The sequence below is a fragment of the Amaranthus tricolor genome, chromosome 9 (assembly GCF_026212465.1).
Source record: "Amaranthus tricolor cultivar Red isolate AtriRed21 chromosome 9, ASM2621246v1, whole genome shotgun sequence".
NCBI classification, from domain to species: Eukaryota; Viridiplantae; Streptophyta; class Magnoliopsida; order Caryophyllales; family Amaranthaceae; genus Amaranthus; species Amaranthus tricolor.
In genome coordinates, this window is record NC_080055.1 from 383,188 (window position 1) to 404,485 (window position 21,298).

General features: G+C 31.2%; 2 protein-coding genes across 2 annotated transcripts; both read right to left on the reverse strand.

Annotated features, from left to right (window-relative positions):
* Nucleotides 1–273: 273 nt before the first annotated feature.
* Nucleotides 274–6,509, reverse strand: LOC130824313 (UDP-glucuronate:xylan alpha-glucuronosyltransferase 1-like). Its single transcript, XM_057689246.1, has 4 exons — nucleotides 6,196–6,509; nucleotides 3,383–3,613; nucleotides 1,927–2,555; nucleotides 274–1,540 (listed from the first exon to the last, which is right to left on the reverse strand). The coding sequence occupies exons 1-4, from the start codon at nucleotides 6,246–6,248 to the stop codon at nucleotides 507–509; spliced, it is 1,947 nt and encodes a 648-aa protein (XP_057545229.1). The 5' UTR covers nucleotides 6,249–6,509; the 3' UTR covers nucleotides 274–506.
* A 4,004-nt stretch (nucleotides 6,510–10,513) lies between these two features.
* On the reverse strand, nucleotides 10,514–12,539 carry LOC130824122 (uncharacterized). Its single transcript, XM_057689011.1, has 3 exons — nucleotides 11,820–12,539; nucleotides 11,013–11,284; nucleotides 10,514–10,910 (listed from the first exon to the last, which is right to left on the reverse strand). Exons 1-3 carry the CDS (start codon nucleotides 12,537–12,539, stop codon nucleotides 10,514–10,516), a joined length of 1,389 nt encoding a protein of 462 aa, XP_057544994.1.
* Between the last annotated feature and the right edge of the window lie 8,759 nt (nucleotides 12,540–21,298).

The window sequence follows — 21,298 nt, forward strand, 5'->3', positions numbered from 1 at the left end:
TGGATAAAAACGGCATGCCAAACACAACCTAAATGTTCAATAAATAGAGAAAAGTATTGACTAAATTTGGAGGTGGCACAAATTGAGTCAGCTTTATATGCGTGTCAGGAGCTATATTAGTTTTGGCCAGTTACTTTGTATTTTGTTGCCCTAATTTCTCTTCCAAAGGGGTTTACTATATAAACATCCCTAAATTAGGGTTGGGGTTTCATAGAAACACAAAAGGGAAAAAGTGAGTCGTTCTAGAGAGATATTCTTGATTTATCGTATCTATAGTGAACCACGTAAGATTTATTCATTCATTGATGGACAGGAAATTCTATAATGGTTGACTTTAAAAAAATTCTTTATGTTCAACATCTAAACTTGCATAATTTCTCTTGAAATTTAACAAGAAAACACGTAGAATCAATTTTTCGAAAAATTAGTGTAGTTTGAATACATATGTTATTGCTAAACCAAAGCCATAATCTGAGTCGAGGAACACCCAAAAAACAAAACCTAATTCAATGTAAGGAAGCAAGAGAAGTGACAGTAATGAGAGGTGGTGTATGAGTATAAGACTCATCATCAGTCCAATTAGTCTCGCCCCAATGCTTCAACATACTTTTCCAATTGCACAACTTATCAATACATTTCTTCATCCTCTTATCCTTGACCGGGATTTTCCAATGTCCATCGCTGTAGTTTGCTGCTTCGGCTTGCCTCCTATCCCACTCAATCTGAGCCTTTTGTTTCGTTCGCAATAGGCACAAGTCTTGCAGCTTCTGAGGCATTGCATCGTGCACTTTCCACCACCTTGCATGAGCTACATCACTCGCGAACTCTTGTAAGAAATCTGTGTTCCAATTACAGTCATAGTCCTTATGGCATAACCATGGCTTGATTCCAAGGTAGTGTAAAACATAGAGTATAGGGGGCTCGGCCCCAAATAGCCTAGTTTTCATTAATTTCTTATCGTCCTCATCACCAATCCAAAAATGTTTGAGAAAGTTCATATGACGAGGAATTCTATGCCACCAAGTGAAAATTTCATTAAGGTATCCTTGATCTCCTCCGTTATAGGATTGTATTTCGTTTACATGATCCATAAGAAGTTGGAAAGTGCAATTAGAAGGTTCAATGACCATGACTCCCGAGTTAAACAGTGTGGCATTGTTTCCTGTCGCTGAAATTTCCGGCATGCTAAAGAGAAAATCCATGTTTCTTAGGATGAGTAGATCAGCATCGATGAAGATGATCTTGTCGTAGTCTGTTAGTTGCCATAACCGAAACTTACTATAGTTCCACTCATTGTAAGCGTCTTTTTCAGCTTTTGGATTTCTTATTCTTTGGATGGTTCGAATCTTCCACCCTGCTGCCTCAAGCCCGCTCCTATGGTAGGCACTTATTGACTCGTCAACTAGGATCACTAGGTCTCTTGTAGACCCTACCATTCGGATGCTTTGAGCAGCTGCTATTGCCCCACAGACATACACATGAGCTGAATGTAGGATCGTTGCATAAGCCTCTCGCCTTAGATTGCCTATGTATGATCTCTCTATACATAAAAATATAGCATCGTACAAAAAGGTTAGCCAAAGATTAATACATGTGTATGACAATAACTTTTCAAAACTTCAATGCCATTAAGTGGCTCCCACCTAGATGGGATATGGATCAATCATATGCTGATTAAACCTTGATAACAAACATCATCTGTAACTTCACATAAAAAAGTTTCGTAAAAATACCCTATTAGCCAAATTTCAAAACCCAAATGCCATTCAATGGCTCCCACCTAGATGGGATATGGAGCGGTCAAATGTACATAACCCAGGTTGTTTCTAATTAATCTTTGATAGCAAACATCATCTGCAACTCCAATGTTGTGTAAACTACCATTATAGCACGATAAAACTATCGCTAAAGATGTGAATTTGTTACCTTTGTCTTTTAAAGGCAGGGCAAGTTCACAAGAACCAACAGGGAGCTGAAGTTTTTCTCTCAACACATTCAAGTTTGGCTTATATAACCAAGCACTTCCTTCATGTTTTACCAACTCTTTACAAGGGAACAAGTTCGGTATTGGGAAGCATTTGGTGATGAAAAGCAAGTGAACTGGGTAATTCCCTTTAGCTGATGTTGCAAGTTGTGCTGCTGCAAGCTGCAGGTGCAACCGAGCAACATTCCTTGACCAATTACTCTGATCAACCCTACAAGGTAGCTTCACAACTATCAAGTCAAGACGTTTTCTTGGTGGCTCGGGTTTTGGCAATGTGGGACAAATTGGCACATCTTCTTCCTCCTCCTCATCAATCCACTCCGGGTATAATGATTCCCATGTAATGTTTTCTTCTGCATAGTCTAGGTTCAGTACAGTCTGTTCAACTTCAGGAATCATCTGGTTCCAAACCTTTATCTCATCTTTGTCCAAGTTTAATAGGCCAATTGAATGGTACTCTTTCTCATTGAGTTTATCGAGAACTTTCGAGATATCATCCCAATTGATTTGTGAATCCGATACATACCTAGGATCAACATTTCCCCATATCCACCTTCTCATCAAAACAGGCCTGCATTGTTTACAAAATTAGCATATTGTGCACGACATCTATTTTTGTTTTGCTCATGTTCTTTTTCTAATTTCTAAATTAGGCCCATTTACAAAAAGTTATCATGCAACATTAATCAATATCCACTACAACAAAACTAACTTTTTGCGACATAGAAATTAGTGAAAAAATAGAGAAATTGAAAAAATAGTGAATGGTACTGCCAAGGTTTTTCGATTATTAATGGTACCCTCGTGTTATTGAGCTTCTTACAACCGTAACCTTTTCTAATTTTTTCTGTCCTACATCGTTCAAAACCGTTAACTTTTTTTCTTTTATTTTCTTTAATGTTTTAAATTGAAAAATTTTTTAAAAAAAGTTAACGGTTGTGAACGGAAAAAATTAGAAAATGTTACGATTGTAAAATGCTCAATAACACAAGGGTACCATTGATAAAGTGCAAAACCTTAGAGGTATCATTGATAATTTCCCTAAAAAATATTACTTATTTATATTTTTAGCGTAATAATTGTTGGTTTTTATATTAATTTCCATTATAAAGTGATTTAGTAACATTTTATTTGACCTGTACTGACATATGTAATTGTTAATATAGTTTATAGTAGCATTTATGTGAATGTCACTAGATTCTACGTCGTGAAAAGCTTTTGTATGATTTTTTTATGCTGCTAAATGGTTTAATTAATTTTACTAAATCCACTATATATATTAATAGAAATTTGAAGTAGTGACATTTAAATTAAATATTGTTAAATATATCTCACTAAAAGCAAATTATGTTGTAGTGTAAAAAAACGACTATATATAGATGAGAATCGAGTAAGTACCGGGAAGTAGAGTGTGATGAGAAGAAGTGAGGATGACTACACAAGGCAGGAGAGTGCATAAAGATTGTAATGAATGTTGCAGAGATAATGATGAGTAGGGTGAGTTTTAAGATTGGTAACTTAGTCTTGACACTCTTATAGTTATTGTTGTTGTCTTGGATTGATGTGTTTGATACTTTCTCTGCATCTTTTGCTTTGTTTCTTTGGAACTTCCTTTTGTAGATGTCTTCACTGTTAAGCCAAACAAAAACCTAATTAGGCACATTACTTGTATCAAAAAAAAAAAAAAAAAGAAATATGTCCTTCTCCCTCCAGCTTTCGATCTGAGTTTGATAGCGAGAATGACATTTTTTCTCATAATATATATTATCGTTGATAGCAAACTCATGAAGATAAATTGAAAAGTTTTTGTTTTCAAGTTTGAGTAGGTTTTATAGCAAATAAGTATCATGGTTAGTGTGGAAGAGAGCATATGGCATGCTCCAAATATATGAAATATCATGAACTCGATCTCGCTTATTCGCTTCTTATAAACCAAATTGAATTAATTGCTATGATATGTTATGTCCTTATAACTTATACTGTAGTCTTTCTGTATTAGTTCATAACTAGCATTATTCTATTCCTATAATTGTTATCAAGAGTCCTCTGATTATTAATATTAAATGGTGATAATACAAATAATTTTCAGTAGAAATTTACAGTGTCTTTTTTCTTTAGAAATGAAATTTTAATCATAGGAAATTTTTTTTGTTCATTGTTTTCCACTCGTTCTCTACAGTCTAATAACACATATCCAAATGGTTATCCATTAAAATGATTTTGTAATAAAAATATAATGACTAGAGTTAAAAAAGAACATGACTGTAAAAGTTGTGAAAAGTTTTCCTTCTAAGATTATACTAAATTTTATTACCACTAACAACATTTAACCTGAATGCGGAATGGATGGTTAGTACAAAGTACTTCATTTTATAATACTCCCTCAATTCCATACAAAATGAGACATTTGCTTTTTTTTTAATACTATTTACTAAGCACTCTTAATTTGTATTCTATTCTTAGTCTTTATATTAAAACATAGTCAAGTGAAATCTTGTTTGATTCATCTCAATACAAAGATTATTAATATTAATCTTTTATAATATTTCGTTATTTATAATAACGGTTATTAAATATTGAATAAGTACATTAAATAGTGTGAAAAAGTAAATGAGACATTTTAAATGGTGGATAAAGTTTTAAGCAATTGGTCCACATTACCTACTCACCCCCTAACATCAACAACAATCGTAGTTGTCTAGCAAGTTAATGAAATTGATATCTTAACCTTTTCATTGGGTCTTGTTTATGGAACAATCTACATTTGGACCGGTGCCGGATAATCCGACTCAAATTAAATCATTCAAAAAATTAGGTTAATTTGGATCGAAATTTAAATTTAACCTTTTTAATCCGTTTTCAGTTTCATATTAAAATTTTCAAATTCATATTATTATTTTTAGTCATAATTCACTATATTTTTGGTCAATTATAAAAATTTTGATTCCAACACTTTGATAGATGTAATGATTTAAAGGTACTTTTCCAAATCAAATAATTATAAGAGTATTATGTTATAAATATCATAATTAATGCATCTAGTAATTTAGAAAAAAAAATTGTCTGGTTTTAATAGAGTTAAAAGATTGTGAATATTTTTTTGATTTTAGATTATAATACAAAATAAAGTAAAATAATGGTTTAAAACATGTGTATTATATTTATGTGAAGTTGTAATAATACTATTGTTTATTATTAATAGTCAATCAAAACTACCTATTAATTTTTACAATAATACAGTTGCATACATTTGAAAAACGGTTTTATTGTAGTATATATTATGCTTCTTGTTAGAGTATATAACATATCTTGGGGCTTTAACCATCAGCTTAAGCTTTTGGTTGAGTTGGTTCCTTTACATGGTATCAGAAGCCAAAGTGAGAGGTCACGGGTTCGAATCTCAACCACCACTCATTTAAAGTGGAATATTCAGTGCTTATGCGCATCCACACTTCTAGCCCAATGGGGTCTCGTGTGAGGGGGTGTGTTAGAGTATATAACATATCCTGGAGCTTTAACCATCAGTTTAAACTTTTGGTTGAGTTGGTTCCTTGACAACCCAGGATATGTTATATACTCTAACACTTCTAACACATTCCCATGGCATAAAAAATTATTAATTATACAACACATATCTAGGCTTTTAATTAGTAGAATTTCAATTATTAAAATAATACGGCTTTTCTAATCTACACACCAAATACATTGATTTAGACAATAAAATTAGTAACTATTTAAAATTTCATTGAAAATATCATCTAAACTGTTTTTTAATATTTAAAAATATCTTCTATTGAATTTAAAATAATTACCAAATACAGTAGGTGCATAGGTGATAAAAATGAATGATAATAATAATAATGAAGGTAATTGTCCTACATTTCTCTATTTTTTTTCATCCAAGAAAACCTATAAAAGCTACTATTATAGTATAACTAATATCCATTTTTTTTATTTAACCGACTCATATAGTTCGTTTATTTCTCAAACTAATTATTTTAAGATTATAAATAAACACTTTCAAGATTATAAGTGTACTTTTCTGAAATTGTAAGTAATCATTTAAAAATTATAAGTAATCACTTAATACAGTAAATATACATTTAGCTAGCTTAATTAATAAAGATAATCTCACCATGAATCTATTTCATTTAAGATTTCGTAAAATATCAAATAAAAATATGTAGAATGTATGAAACAAAGAAGCTTACATAGATACATAAGATCTTTGTCTAGTCTCATTTGGAGTAGAGAAAGGACCCATTGTTGCTTCCTCTTTCGCTCGTTCGATCCTTTGCTTGCTCGTCCTCCTTTAATGGAGATTGTAAACTTTCTCTTAATCACCAATAAAACATTTTATGACGACAAACAAAATTCATAAATTTCTAGGAATTTAATTATTAAGAATATATGTATGATATATTATAATTTGATTGAAGTGAACTTTAGATCATAAAAAATAGAAAGAAAGAGAAATTAGAGATCATAGAAAGTAGGAGATTGAGCGAGGAAATATGGTGGTTGTGGAAGAATGAAGCAAAGAATTGGAAGATATAATACAACATATGAGATAGGATGATGGACTCAATAGAGATATTACATAGAGTAACGTCTACTTAAATTTTTCCTTTTTATATTATTATACTATAATAATAAATAATATTACCTTTTCTAACAACAAAACAAATGGATCTAGATTATTCATTTAATAAAATAAAAATAAAAAACATTGTCACATAGTTAGTTATCGTTCTAATAACTAATAAAGTCAATTGTATTTTATTTATTAATAACACCAATTAATTAATTTATACATTCATATTTCTTGATATTTATATTTATAATATTGATTAAGTTTTTAATGAGTATACATGTATTGTATTAGTATTTTTCTACCAACCTTGTAGATTGTTCTGAAAAACTAGTTAACTGATATCTTGTTTGATTATTTTGATATGTGATTTTATTATATCAAATTATACTAGAGCCTAACTTCTAAGTAGAGGTCCACTGAGTAGAGAGCCATGCTCAATATAATAATACGTTAATGCTATGTAAGTAATAATGACGTGTCTAGGTAGAGTTACACGTCTTGTAAACCTTATAATTTCTTAGCATTTCTAATCATAAGATTCATTCTTATAAATACAACTCATGGGCCCACACAAAAAAGGATATAACCTTCATAATTATAAGTTTATTGATACAACCAAGAATATTAAAACCATTTTCTCCAATCAAAATAGTTGAAAAATACGGAAAATAATACATCATATTGAATAATTGGATGACCTCTACAACAACATAGTATTCCTATGCAATTTTGTTAAACATATACTTCATCTGTTTCATAATACTTGCTACTAAGTGTGATATGTTGTGTGGGAAAATATCACTATCACTAGCAAGTATTATGAAACGAATGAAGTATAGTAACAGCTAGTCTCTTGAGAGACGTCTCTCAGGCCGAGGCCATTAAAACTTAATGTCTACGTATATTATTCTTAATACCTACTTATCGTATCTTTAATATCTACTCACAATATCTTAAATGTCTAATTATATTATTTTTAATGCCTACATACAATATTTTAAAAAAAATATATATTAGGAGAGCCTAATTAGAGATGGTCTATCAAAAAGACCGTCTCTCATAAAAATTTGTGATATAGAGAAGGGACAATACAACATAGTTTATACAAAGCAGAGAATAGAATGTAACAATCAAGTCCTAGTAGAGAATAGAGAATTATAAATAAAGCACAAAAAGAAACTTTTATATATATATATATATATATATATATATATATATATATATATATATATATATATATATATATATATATATATATATATATATATATATATATATATATATATATATATATATATATATATATATATATATATATATATATATATATATATATATATATATATATATATATATATATATATATATATATATATATATATATATATATATATATATATATATATATATATATATATATATATATATATATATATATATATATATATATATATATATATATATATATATATATATATCCCTTTCAAAAGGCAAGCTAGCTAAGGACAATAACTCTTTAACTTTTAATTGCTTATATAAGTTGTCACAAAATCACGTCTTCATAAACTTTTTTGAATTTATAATAATATATTATGATGAGTTTAAGTTTTTGGTAATCAAGTTGTTGCTTTGACATGTTATATATTTTAACCCTTAGATTAAAATTTTGGGTGAGTTAATTTCTTGACATAATATTAGAAGTCAGCGTGATATGAGATTACGAGTTCGAATCTTATCTATCCACCTCTCATTTTCAAATGGAATATTTAACACTTTGTATGAGGGAATGTGTTGCATCTATACTTCTGACCTAATGGGCTTTCATAACAGGAACGTGTTAAAATATATAACATATCATGGGGCCTCAACTAACAACTTAAACTTTTAATGTATACATTGTATATGAAAATGTCTCATGGTTAGACAAGTTAAATTAAAAAAAAAAGTGTTTTAATATCCAGAATGTCAAATCCAATGCAACATTCAACATGGCATAGAACATGAAATAACTGAAAGTGAGTATTATAATTTGAGTATAAAATTAATTTTTTTAATTAATTAAATTGGACTGTTAGCCAAATTGTTTTCTAAAATGAGAAGTTGTTTGATCAATCTCATGATATTTTTATAATTCTACATATATCACACTCTTTCTTTAATTACTCATCCACACAATTAATTTATTGTTTATTTCATTAATATACATGTTTTATATCCTATAAAGTATATTTTTCTCATACTTTTTTAGAAAATTTATAATATTATATTTAGTGCAATTCCTATGAGACAAATAGAGTTATCTATAATGTTGCAATCATGGTAAGTTAAAGAAGTTCATGTTATAATATATAATTCACACAAAAGAAAATAAAAAACAATATTAATAAATAAAAGGCTAAAGAAGAGGCAATGTCACATCTTACTTACCAATTATGCCAACCAAATAATAGAATCATTATGTCTTTGGGTACCCTAAGCTTAAACCTTACACAGTACTAGTTGGATGAAATGGAACTTCAAAGATCTCGTGGACAGGAATTAAAAGAAAATGGAAAATAATTTGGGGTATTATAAAAAAAATTCAAGAGATGTTCATTGCTTTGCCTCATTCATATGATAAAGAATCAATACCTAATATTCTCAAAGTTGATTTAAGACTGTTTATTATTATAATATAGGAGTAAAAAGGTTTTAAAATCAAATCTGTTAGATTACAATTTGTAAATTTTCAATGAAATATTTCATGTTTGAGTGATTTATAACTATTTTTATTAATACTCCTATGTTACTAATACTATTAATTGAAGAAATAAATTTCTGTAAGAAAAACATATACTAAATGGTGGGATGATATAAATATAACACAAATAGTCATAATAGGAAAATATAATATTCTTTCAGAAGAAATAAATATAACAATAGAAAGGATCCTAGACAATAAGCTCCTATATAAGAAGATCTTTCAGAAGGAAGGACATGTGCTGAGTCTTCTGGTTTGATAACTTGATTCTTCTGTTTGAAGCTTCTGACGTCACTACCCTTGATCATCATGATACACCAATGACAGAATATTCTTCTGTTATTTGCACAAGTGTGTGTGAATCAGAAGAGGTTCGTGCCTCCAAATTTGTGCTTCCATTACAGAAGTCATCAAGGCATATATATACAAAGTACACAACATGCACACTGTACAACTGGCATAATAACAAACTAAGAAAAATTAGAAAAAGACTTAAGGACCATTGTTTATTTACAAAATACGCATAGCTATCTGCATTACTCCCCCTCAAGATGAGAGTGGAGCAGTACAACGAATTCCCATCTTGGACAACAAAAGAGCCTGCTGATTGATTGGAAGAACCTTAGTGAAAACATCTGCAAGTTGGCTGGAGGAGGGTATGTGTGAAGGAGTGATGACACTTGAGGCAACTTTTTATCGGATTAAATGGCATTCTACTTCGATGTGTTTGGTTCTTTCATGGAGAACTGGGTTGGCTGCTATGGATAGTGCTGCATGATTGTCACAATTGACAGTAGTGGAAGGCATATTCTTGAGCCCCATTCCGTCAGCAGCTAATTAACCCACAGAACCTCACATGTGGTGAGAGCCATGGCTCTATGTTCTGCTTCAACTGAGGATCTACCTACCACAGATTGGCGCTTAGACTTCCATAATATGGGAGAGTCACGAAGAAGGATGCAAGAACCGCTAGTGGAGCGTCTTGTAGATGGGCAACCAGCCTAGTCAGTATGACAATATGCTGTGAGGTGAGCAGTGAACTTTGCAGCAAGGAGTATGCCTTGGCCAAGAGACTTAGAGAGGTATCTAAGCACACCAAAGGCTGCTTGGAGATGAGATGTAGTAGGTTGATTCATGAATTGGCTTAGGATATGGACGGTGTATGAAATATCAGGCCTGCTTTTGGTGAGATATATCAATTTTCCAACCAGTCTTTGGAAGGTTTCAGGATGAGGTAAGGGGTCACCAGCTGTGGAGGTGAGTTTGAGGTGTGGTGCCAAGGGAAGGCATTGCACTTAGTCATGTGGAATTCTTTCAATAGATCAGTGACATATTTCTTTTGAGATAAAAATATGCCTTGAGAAGTACGAGCAACCTCAATGCCTAGGAAGTAGGAAAGGGAGCCCAAGTCTTTCATGTGAAACAGACTAGATAGCCAAGCTTTTGTTTCTTGTATCAGGTGGATATTATTACTAGCAAGGATGAGATCATCCACATAGACCAAAACAAAAATGAAGCTTTGGCTAGCAAGTTTGGTGAACAAAGAATAATCAACCTTAGACTGATTAAAGCCATGAGCTTTCAGAGAGGAGCTGAGTTTTGTGAATTATTGGCGAGGGGCTTGTTTAAAGCCATACAAGGCTTTGTTGAGTTTGCACACCATGTTGGGAAATGTATGATGGATAGAGACCAACTATCCCTGATTTGTAGTAAGAGGAGTGTTGGGAGCAATGTAACCTGGTGGGGGTTTCATATACACAGTCTCATTGAGATCCCAGTGCAAGAAAGCATTTTTGACATCCATCTGATATGCATGCCATCCTTCCAAAGAAACAACAGCAAGAAGGGACCTTACTGTAGTCAACTTGGCTACAGGTGCAAATGTTTCAGCATAATCAACACCATATTGCTGTTTGTTACCCAACACTACAAGTCTAGCTTTATCTCGTTCTTTGCTACCATCAGCCTTTTATTTTGTTTTATATATCCATTTGCAAGCAATGGGCTTCTTGCCAGCAGGAAGTGCAGATAACTCCCAGGTATGATTGAGTTCTAGGGCTGCCAATTCCTTATTCATGGCTTTGACCCCAGTAGGCTATTAAATAGCTTGCTTGAAATGCAAGGGTTTTGATTGATGAGTGAGATGAGTAAGGAAACAGGAATGTTGGTGGGTGATAGGTGTTTGAGTAACATTGGCTATATGATGAGTTGGAGTGTGATAATCACTCATCTAAACAGGTCATTGAGGAATCCTTGATGATCTGCGAAGAGGGAGAGGTAGAATGGGTGGTGCAATAGGTAAGGGAGATTGTGGAGGGGTAGGTGAATGTTGGATAGGGGCAGGTTCTGAAGTTTGAGTATCAAAAATAGGACCATCATCAGGGTGATAAGATTGGATAAAGGTATTTGGTGTATTTTGGGAAGAGATGGGGAGTGTGCTAGGAATGGAGGAGGACTTTTCCCTTTTTTTGAGTTGCGTACCCCAACATAACACATGGTACCCGCCTAGCTTGAGATTTATCTTTGATGAGAGAGGGGTTGTAGGCAAAGGCAAGACATCCAACGGCTTTCATTTGTGAATAGTCAGGTTTGATTTTGTGCAAGATTTCATAGGGGGTTCTGTTTTTCAGAATTGGAGTGGGCAGCCTATTTGTAATGTAGGCAGTAGTGAGTACACAATCTCCCCAAAAATGCAAAGGGAGTCCAGCTTGAAACCTTAAGGCTCTTCCCATCTCCAGAATATTGTGGTGCTTCCTTTCTACTCTTCCATTCTGCTGTGGTCTCCCTACACAGCTAGTTTGATGTACAATGCCAAGTGCACCAAATAATGCTTGACATCTGTGATCCTCAAATTCCATTCCATTATCTGACCTGATAATTTTCACTGTTTTGTTAAATTGGTTTTTGACCATTAACATAAACTCTTCAATAGCCTTGAATGCATCTGACTTTTCTTTGAGCAGGTGCACCCAAGTGTTTCTAGAACAGTCATCTACAATAGTTAGAAAGCACCTATGTTTGCCTCTTGTTTCAACTCTGTATACACCCCAAATATCCACATATATCAAGTGGAAGATTTCAGCAGCATGGGATGTGCTCAGGTGATAAGGGAGCTTGGTGAATTTAGCCATAGGACAGACAACACAAACTCTACCTTCTTTGGTGTCAGTCTTTATGATGCAGCCACTGTTGATCAATTTATGCACTGAAGCATGCCCCATCTTATAGTGCCATAACTCAGCTTTCCCAAGTTTCTATATATCAGTGATGCTGCAAAGATTTAGTGCTGCATTCATCACCAATCTACTTTGAGATGTTTGTTGAGCTGCACACAACCTCTCCTTCAGATCATTGAGAGTTGTTTCCATCAATTCATTTTGGAGATAGTACACCCCATTTTTGCTTGTCCCTACTCCTTTTACTTCATCATTCACAGTGTTTGTGATGATGAAAAACCCTTTGAAGAAGCTCACTTTGCACATATTTTCCTCCACAAGTTTGGTGATAGAAAGCAAGTTGTGCTTGAAATCACCAACATGTAGCACATTCTTCAGTTTGATGTTGTTTTTCAGTGTAACATAACTATAGTGAGATATTTCTGAGGTCAATCCATTTGGGAGATTGATCTTATTTTCACTTTTGATCTGCTTTGGATGTTCAAGTATACTTAGGTCTTCTGTCATATGATCAGAACTTCAGAAGCACCTGAGTCTATAATTCATTCATTCTCAATGCTTGGCATGACAACAGGTCACCATATTTGCAAAACCATGCTCAAATTCATCTTCTACTTCAGAGGTTATGCCCAAGTTTTTGCTTCAACTAGGAAAAAGCTTTAACAACTGCTCCAGTTGCTGTGCACTTATGCTGGTTCTAGTACTGCTCAATGATTGAACATCATAGTCTCCTTTTTCATTAGCAGCAATCCTACTGCCTGCTCCATATTGCTGAACTTTTCCTCCTCTATTATAGTTCACTCTACCACCCCTATTACTGTATCTTCCTCCTTAATCTCTACTTCTAATATCACCAATGTTTCCACCATGATTTTTGTGTCTTGAATGCCATTTAGAATACCCCACGATAGTCCAACAACGATCACTAATATGACCCTTTACACCACATGCCTTACACACTTCTACACCTTTACTATACATGATTGATATCTCGTGCTCATTCTTTCCATTCACACACACTTTCCTTTGAATCTCTTCTTGCTATCTGCATTATACACACCTTCTGTGAAGCATACTCCTAGCTTAGATCTTTAGGTTGAGAGTTTAACCACCAATATAAGAATCACTACCTTCAATAACTTGAATATTATCATAGTTGAAACATAAGAGTTTAAGAAAAAGATCGGGAGAGATTTCTATATGTAAAGTACATTCTACTCAATTTATGTCAAAAAAAATAATTTAGTTTGAGGTTATTCACGATTTTTTAATATTTTATTTGTTTTATTTAATTTTTAATTGGCTCAAGTTTTAGAGTACTATTTAATTACGATAGTATGATTGTGAATTATGATGATTGGCTTTAAAAATTAATCATTATAAAATTACAGAGAATATTGGTTAACAAGAAGTATAATTTCTTCTACCTAGCTATATAGTATGTAGAATATCATTCAAATTAGAAAACACATCCAACTTAATTTGTTGGTGAGAAAACGAAAGCTAGCAATGAAAGAGAAGAGTACCTAATTAATATTGGGTCAAATGTTAAGCAAAGGTTAAAAAGGCTAAACAAACCAAACCACTGAAAATTATGCTTAATCAAAAGATTAATCACTAACTTTTGGCTTAACTCTGAAGTCTCGACACTTCATTAGGTCCTAATCAAAGACACAAGTATATTTACTAGTTTATATTTGTCTAAATTTTTTTATGCTAGAATTTTGAGGATTGTTGAAAAAAATATGTTAAGATTATATTGTTAATATACTACTTCCGTTCCTTTGAGATTGTTACTAATAATGACATGTAAAGATGGCAATGGGTATTAGACTCGACCCGTATTCGTTTTCACGGATCTGGGTCCTAAAAAATTAGACCCGTCAGATTCGACGGGTCGGATCCGAATCCGTTTAAATTTCACGGGTCCGGATCCGGATCTGAGAAAAATACCCAGACCCAGACCCGCGGATCTGGAGGACCCGTTTTATTTATTTAATTTTTTTTTATATTAAATATATATTGAAATTTAAATCCCCTATTCCCTCCCTCACTGCCTCCCAGTAGTCATGAAGATGAATTACTGTGTCCCTTCAGTTAATCATGAAGATGAGAAATTAAGGGTTGTAAGTGAAGATTATCAACTTTCATTGAAATTAGATTTGGCTAATCTAATAATTAGATTACAAGTATTTTAAGTGATTTATTTAATTTGTTAAATATACTCCTAATTATGTTTTTTTTTATTCTAAATTGGAGTATATGTATGGAACTATGGATGGATGATGTAGATTATTTGATTTGATTTTCTTGCATGCATCATGTAAAAAAATATTTCCCATTATTATGAGAAGGTTGATTTAATAGTTAGATTATTTTAAAAATTAATCAATATTAAAAATTATATTCCATGAGTCACAATTGAGATTAAAAATTTAAGTTGTATAATGTTTTTTTGAGTGATTAATTGTGAAATTATATATATTATTAACATTAGTCTATAAATATCGCTTTATTGCAATCTCAACACATTCAAAAATACAAAAAAAAAAAAGCAAAAACAAGTCAGACCCGTTTTGGACCCGAATCCGATACTAGATCCGCAATATCTGCGGATCCAGATCTGGGTCTTGCAAAACTGGACCCGCGGATGCAGGTCCGAATCTGGATCCTGTTCTTGAAAACGGATCTGGATTCGGGTCCTCCTGGACCCGATCCAGATCCGACCCGTTGCCATCCCTAATGACATGTTATGAGGTGAAATGTCATTATTAGTACCAATCTTATACTGATAAAAGTAATATATTATAGTTTATGATTTTGTATTTATAATGGTAATTTTAACTCATTCAATAAAAGTTCTTAGCATGTTTCATAAAAATTTGCATACACTTACAAAATCATACATTTATAATATACTCCCTTCAATTAAATGTTTCATTTGGAATTTACAACAATATTTAGGGAAGAAAAATACCACAATAAAAAGGTGTTTATATTTATAAATTACAAGGGTACCACAATAAAAAGTTTCCACATGTACAAATTAAAGAGAGACCACCACAAAAAGGTATCTACATGTACAAAATACAGAGGGACCACAATAAAAAAGTATCTATGTGTGTCAAAAATTATCAGCTTAAAATAAAAATGAAACAATTATGATAAATTGACCTAAAAAGAAGTTGAGACATTGACTCTGAATTAAAGCGAGTCACGAGTAAAAAATAATAAGTATTATTTTACTTATACATATTCTCTTAAATCTAGTTTTTTTTAATTCTAATATTTTTATGAATAACAATCTAACATGTGCACGCAATGATGAATAAGGAATAGTAGTATAGAATAAACCAAACACTTATTTACGTAATGTGTGCTAAACTAACTTGTCTAATATTATTCGGTGTCAAATACAAATAATTTAAAGTCATTTTTAATTAAATAATACGAATGATTGCCAAAATAAGTGATTCGATACTAAACTCATTGTGTAAGTAGACTTCGCTTAAGCTCTCATTCATTTCACGCATAAAAATTAATGTACGAGGACGTTAAAGTATAATTTGGTGTATTGTATGGTAGCCAACTCTAGTCTTTATCTTGAAGGGAAAAAGACCAATACTACTACTACCTTTCTAGCTAGCTTAAGGTTGTTCTCATGAGACAAAATACAAAAGATATGGTCCCACACTCTGCTACTAAACAATTTCATTCCATTATCCTAATATCATTGATGGTCTATTTAGTTATCGGTATTAAAAATGATTAATAGATAATAACTTTTAGTACGAATATCTTTTGACAAGTTTAATGGTTGTCATGTTTGTCTCTTTTCAACAATTTCATTTCTTTACAATTCATTTCAATGCGTTATCGTTTAAAAATATGAAATTACCGTATTAGGTAAAAATAGAGAATTGTGAATAAAAACTTTTTTATGCCAAGGTTTTATCATGAAAATGTCATGATACATATTATGAAAATTTACGCTACAAATTAATTTTATCACTACCGTTTAATACCAATAACCAAGTGGGTTGTAGTGGCTCCTACCTACATAGGGTTCAATTTACGAGATTAAAAATTTTATACTTTTATATATAAAAGATAATATCTATTTTTTTACTGCATTGTTTGTTCGATCTAATTCTTAACTTACATATGTTAAATCATTCATTTCGAGCAAGAGCATGTAGTATTAAGGATGATTTGTATTGAAAGAAGTTTAATCAAGTAAAGCCTCATGAGTCATGGCAATTGTAAAATAGGTAGATCTATAAATTTAGCCCGATATTTATTACTCATAATAAAGTATAATTCCTCCTAATTAAAATTTTTAAAAGTAAACAACACAGTTTTAAAAACATATAGTATAATATTAAATGACCTTTTATTATAATCTGAATATATTTTATGGATTAACTTTATATCACTGAGAATAGTTAAATAGTTTATGTACATATTACAAAGGTGGACTCATATTTCAAATATATAGCTGATATTTATAGCTTTATGATATGATATATTCCTTCTGTTTCTTTTCAAACGTTTTATTTGCTTTTTACATGTTTATCAACACACTAATTCAATTTTTAATATCACTAATTGTGCATAATTAAAATTTATAAAATAATAGGTATTATTACCCAATATGTTAAGATGAATCAAACAAGATTCTATTTGACTATATTTTAATTTATAGATTTATAACAAATTACAAATTAAAAGTGGTTGATGAATAGTAATTATAAAGTAAAAGGCCGGGATGTTTGAAAAGAAACAGAGGGAGTATGCTTAATTACAATCTTTCACTTTTTTGTATATGACGTTAATTGAAGAGTAAATAATATTTGAGTTTGTAACCTTCCGTCACAATAACTTTTTATACTGTATTAAGAAATTAATTTCACTGACTTGGTTATAATTGCTTGAGGATATACAATATACTTTATCAATCATACTATCAATTATAAATCATGTAAATTAAGAATTTGATTCACACTATATTAATATGGAAATACTTGTATGAAAAGTAATAAGCTAATTTGGAGAGGAAATTTAATTTATACATGAAAGAGGATGGAAATGGATGAAGACGTGACACCGTAATATTGCATATATTGAAAGCTAAGCAAACCCAACCCAACCCAACCCAACCCAATCCTAAACCACTTTTGAGTTTTGCAACTCCGACAGTCGCATCCTCTCTAACTTTATCGCTTATTTATCATATACCCAATTGCCGATATAGAAGTATAAACAAATTTCTTTAAGTACCACAATTTATAAAAAAAAAATAAAATACTTTACAATAATTCTATTATTTTAAAAAGCACCATGCATAATCATTCTCATTTCAAGTGCTACTATTTTGACCATATCTAAATAATTGATTGTATGGCTATTGATAAATCATATTTAATTGTTGGCATTTTTAGTTGGTTTATTTGACCAGCTAAAAATATTAACTATTTTTATTGGCTTTTAAGCTATATAAAAAAGTCAGCTATTTAGAAAGATAATATATTGGTTGTTTGGTAAAAAAAGCTAACAAAATAAAGTAAGGCTCTTTATTTTGGCAAAAAAGCTAAAAACCATTTTAACAACTAACAATAAAAGTCAAAAATCAAATAAAAAGTCAATACAAAAACCATTTATCAAGTTCAAAAGCCAAATGCATTGTAGCGAACCATCATAGAAACGGTTGTGAACAAACGAAAAGAAACACAAACACGTACCTATAAGTAACAAACAATGTAATATCTATTAGGTGATTACATGTAAAACCGCAATATGAGCTACAAAAACACAGACGTAAAGCAACAACACTTGGGGTCGCCGTGGAGACACTAAATCGAGCGGGCAACGAACAGGACACAACCTTTGGTCTCATCGTTGAATAAGTGGACTCTAACTGAAAGCCAACACCAGCGCGTCGCCAAAGCCATCGACAACCCTAACAACAGGTCGTCTTGTCGCCTAACTCCTACAGAGAGTGGCGATCACCAAGTCATCGCCCCATCCCCCACTCTTTTTTTTGAAATTAGCAATAGCCTTGTCAATTGCCAATGTCATCAGCTTTGCATGATGAAAATGTTGACCACAAGTTTCATCGCCTTTTAATGAACACAATGGCAACCTAGGTTGCACTAAAACGGACACGGACACAATACACGGGTACGGAAAAATGCCAACTTAAAAATGACGGACACGGGGACACGAAAATGGTAATATAATAAATATATCAAATTAAAGATAATTTTACAATCTTTCATTTGATATTTGTAAATAAACAATTTAAAAATATAAAACTCACATAACATTCAAATAAGTACCAAATAAACAACATGAGTATTTAAAAATAGTCATACAAACCAAATCAAAGAAAACCAAATAAATAGGTAAATATAAGTTTGATCATCACATATCATCCATATGACATCCATCATCATCCTCCGTTACAAAAGTAGTTTCCAACTCGGGCTCATCAAGAGCCACTAGCCCTCTTCATTTGTAGCATCACCACTTACATTGCACGAATCAGAGCCACTAGCCCCACTACTAGACATAATTGAACTCTTCAAATTCAAACAACCACAATTAAAGATTTATAAATCAAGATTAACAAATAACACATTAACAATTTAACATTAACAAATAACATTAACAAACACATTAAAAAAATTAATTCAATCGTCTTTGAATTGAAATCAAATATTTAATACAGTCCTAAATTCTATCACAGTACAACCTCAACAAAGTCAAGTAACTTCTTAATTTACAATACAATACGTTTTCTTAATTTACAAATTCCATCACAGTCCTAAATCCAATAGACCAATACAGTACGTTTTCTTAATTTACAATCCAATAATTTCTTAATTGAACTCTTAATTTCTTGAATACATTCACAGTGCAGCAAACCACAATCAAAAAGAACCCACAATCAAGATTTAAAAATAAATGTTAAAACAACAACTCAACAAGATTAAAAATTTAAGATTAACACTAAGATTAAAGATTAGAACAAGATTAATATTAGGATTTAGGATAAAGAGTGAAAATACCTAAAACAAAATCAAAAATATCGATTTTTAGGGATTATTCGAACAACCCAGTGACCCACAGCACTTAGGAAAGCACCGAAGCAGCAGCCAGCACTACAGCAGCCGTCGAGTGTTTGTCTGCAATGGAGGAGCAGCCGTCGGTGGCGGTGGCGTGGTGGAGGAGCAGCCGCAGAATTTTTAGGGTTAGAGGAGTGAGATGAGAGCAAGAGAGGGAATTGAGATTTGAGAGGGAGGGAAATGGAATTCCAGTACAGTGCGTGACCTTTGAGTAACTGAGGAGTTTATTTTCAGCTTTTCCAAATTTTTTTTTTAAATAACACACGTGTCCCTTGCCATGTCCCTTGCCGTGTCCGTCGCGTGTCCTTGCCGTGTCCACGTGCCCGGAAAAATATTAAAAAATTGGACATCGGACACGGATTTTCGCGTGTCCGTGTCCGACACGTGTCGGACACGCGACACGTCAGTTGACTGCCGTGTCCGTGTTTCGCAGATGGCAACCACATGTGTTGTCGCTTGTATTGTTGCCCATTTTACAAATATACTGTGTTTTTGTAAATGAATTAATTATTTTTAATATAATATTATTAAATATTTATTTCAATTATATATATATATATATATATATATATATATATATATATATATATATGTATATATATTTATATATATATATATATATATATATATATATACATATATATATATATATATATATATACATATATATATATATATATATATATACATATACATATATATATATATATATATATATATATATATATATATATATATATATATATATATATATATATATATATATATATATATACATATACATATATATATGTATATATATATACATATATATATATACATACATATATATATATATATATATATATATATATATATATATATATATATATATATATATATATATATGTATATATATATATATATATACATATATATATATATATATATATATATATATATATATATATATATATATATATATATATATATATATATTAATTACTTCTAATATATTTAATGGCAATTGTTAAATATTTATTTTATCCTTTGATATAAAAAAAAAATATAAGTATGGATAAAGAAATTAAGTAATTAACATAAAAGGAAAATATATAATACATAAATTAAAATATTATTTAATATAATGTACAATTAAATATTTTGAAAATAAATGATTACAAGCGAGGTTGTTGTGCAAAATACAATTGTATTATATAAATCAAAAAATTATTTAATATAAAATATACAATTAAATATTTTAAAAATAAATTATTATACGTGATGTTATTGAGCAAAATGCAATTGCATATGTCATAATAACACTTGTTTAATTAATTAATTTATTTAAATTATTAATGTCATACTACCTTAATACCCCTTGACCTCTCGGATTGACCTTGACTTTCGGTCAAGGGGCTTTTTCTAAATTCCCCAACCTCCTTGATTGGGCCATGAGTTAATAACCTCCAAATACCCTAACTTTCCTCTGGTAAGTAACTTCCAATTGACCTAACTTCCCTCTGGTAAGTAGCTTCCAATTGACCTAACTTCCCGCTGGTAAGTAGCTTCCAATTGACCTAACTTCCCTTTTATAACTGACCCTTGCTCTTCACCATCATGACTTTCCTTCTTTAGTGCTGATAACCGCCCACCATTATCTATGATAACCAACCTTCTCCCAGAAGGAACTCCCTC

Excerpts from the sequence above, each read along its gene's own strand:
- LOC130824313 (XM_057689246.1), bottom strand. The coding sequence starts at position 6,248 with ATGGGTCCTTTCTCTACTCCAAATGAGACTAGACAAAGATCTTATGTA. Across the intron at positions 2,556-3,382 it reads TCATCACACTCTACTTCCCG|GCCTGTTTTGATGAGAAGGT; the intron begins GTACTTACTCGA and ends TAAACAATGCAG. Across the intron at positions 1,541-1,926 it reads CCTGCCTTTAAAAGACAAAG|AGAGATCATACATAGGCAAT; the intron begins GTAACAAATTCA and ends TTTTATGTATAG.
- LOC130824122 (XM_057689011.1), bottom strand. The coding sequence starts at position 12,539 with ATGGGGCATGCTTCAGTGCATAAATTGATCAACAGTGGCTGCATCATA. Across the intron at positions 11,285-11,819 it reads ATAAATCTCAAGCTAGGCGG|GCTGATGGTAGCAAAGAACG; the intron begins GTACCATGTGTT and ends ACAAAATAAAAG. Across the intron at positions 10,911-11,012 it reads CTTACTACAAATCAGGGATA|CTCCTCTCTGAAAGCTCATG; the intron begins GTTGGTCTCTAT and ends CACAAAACTCAG.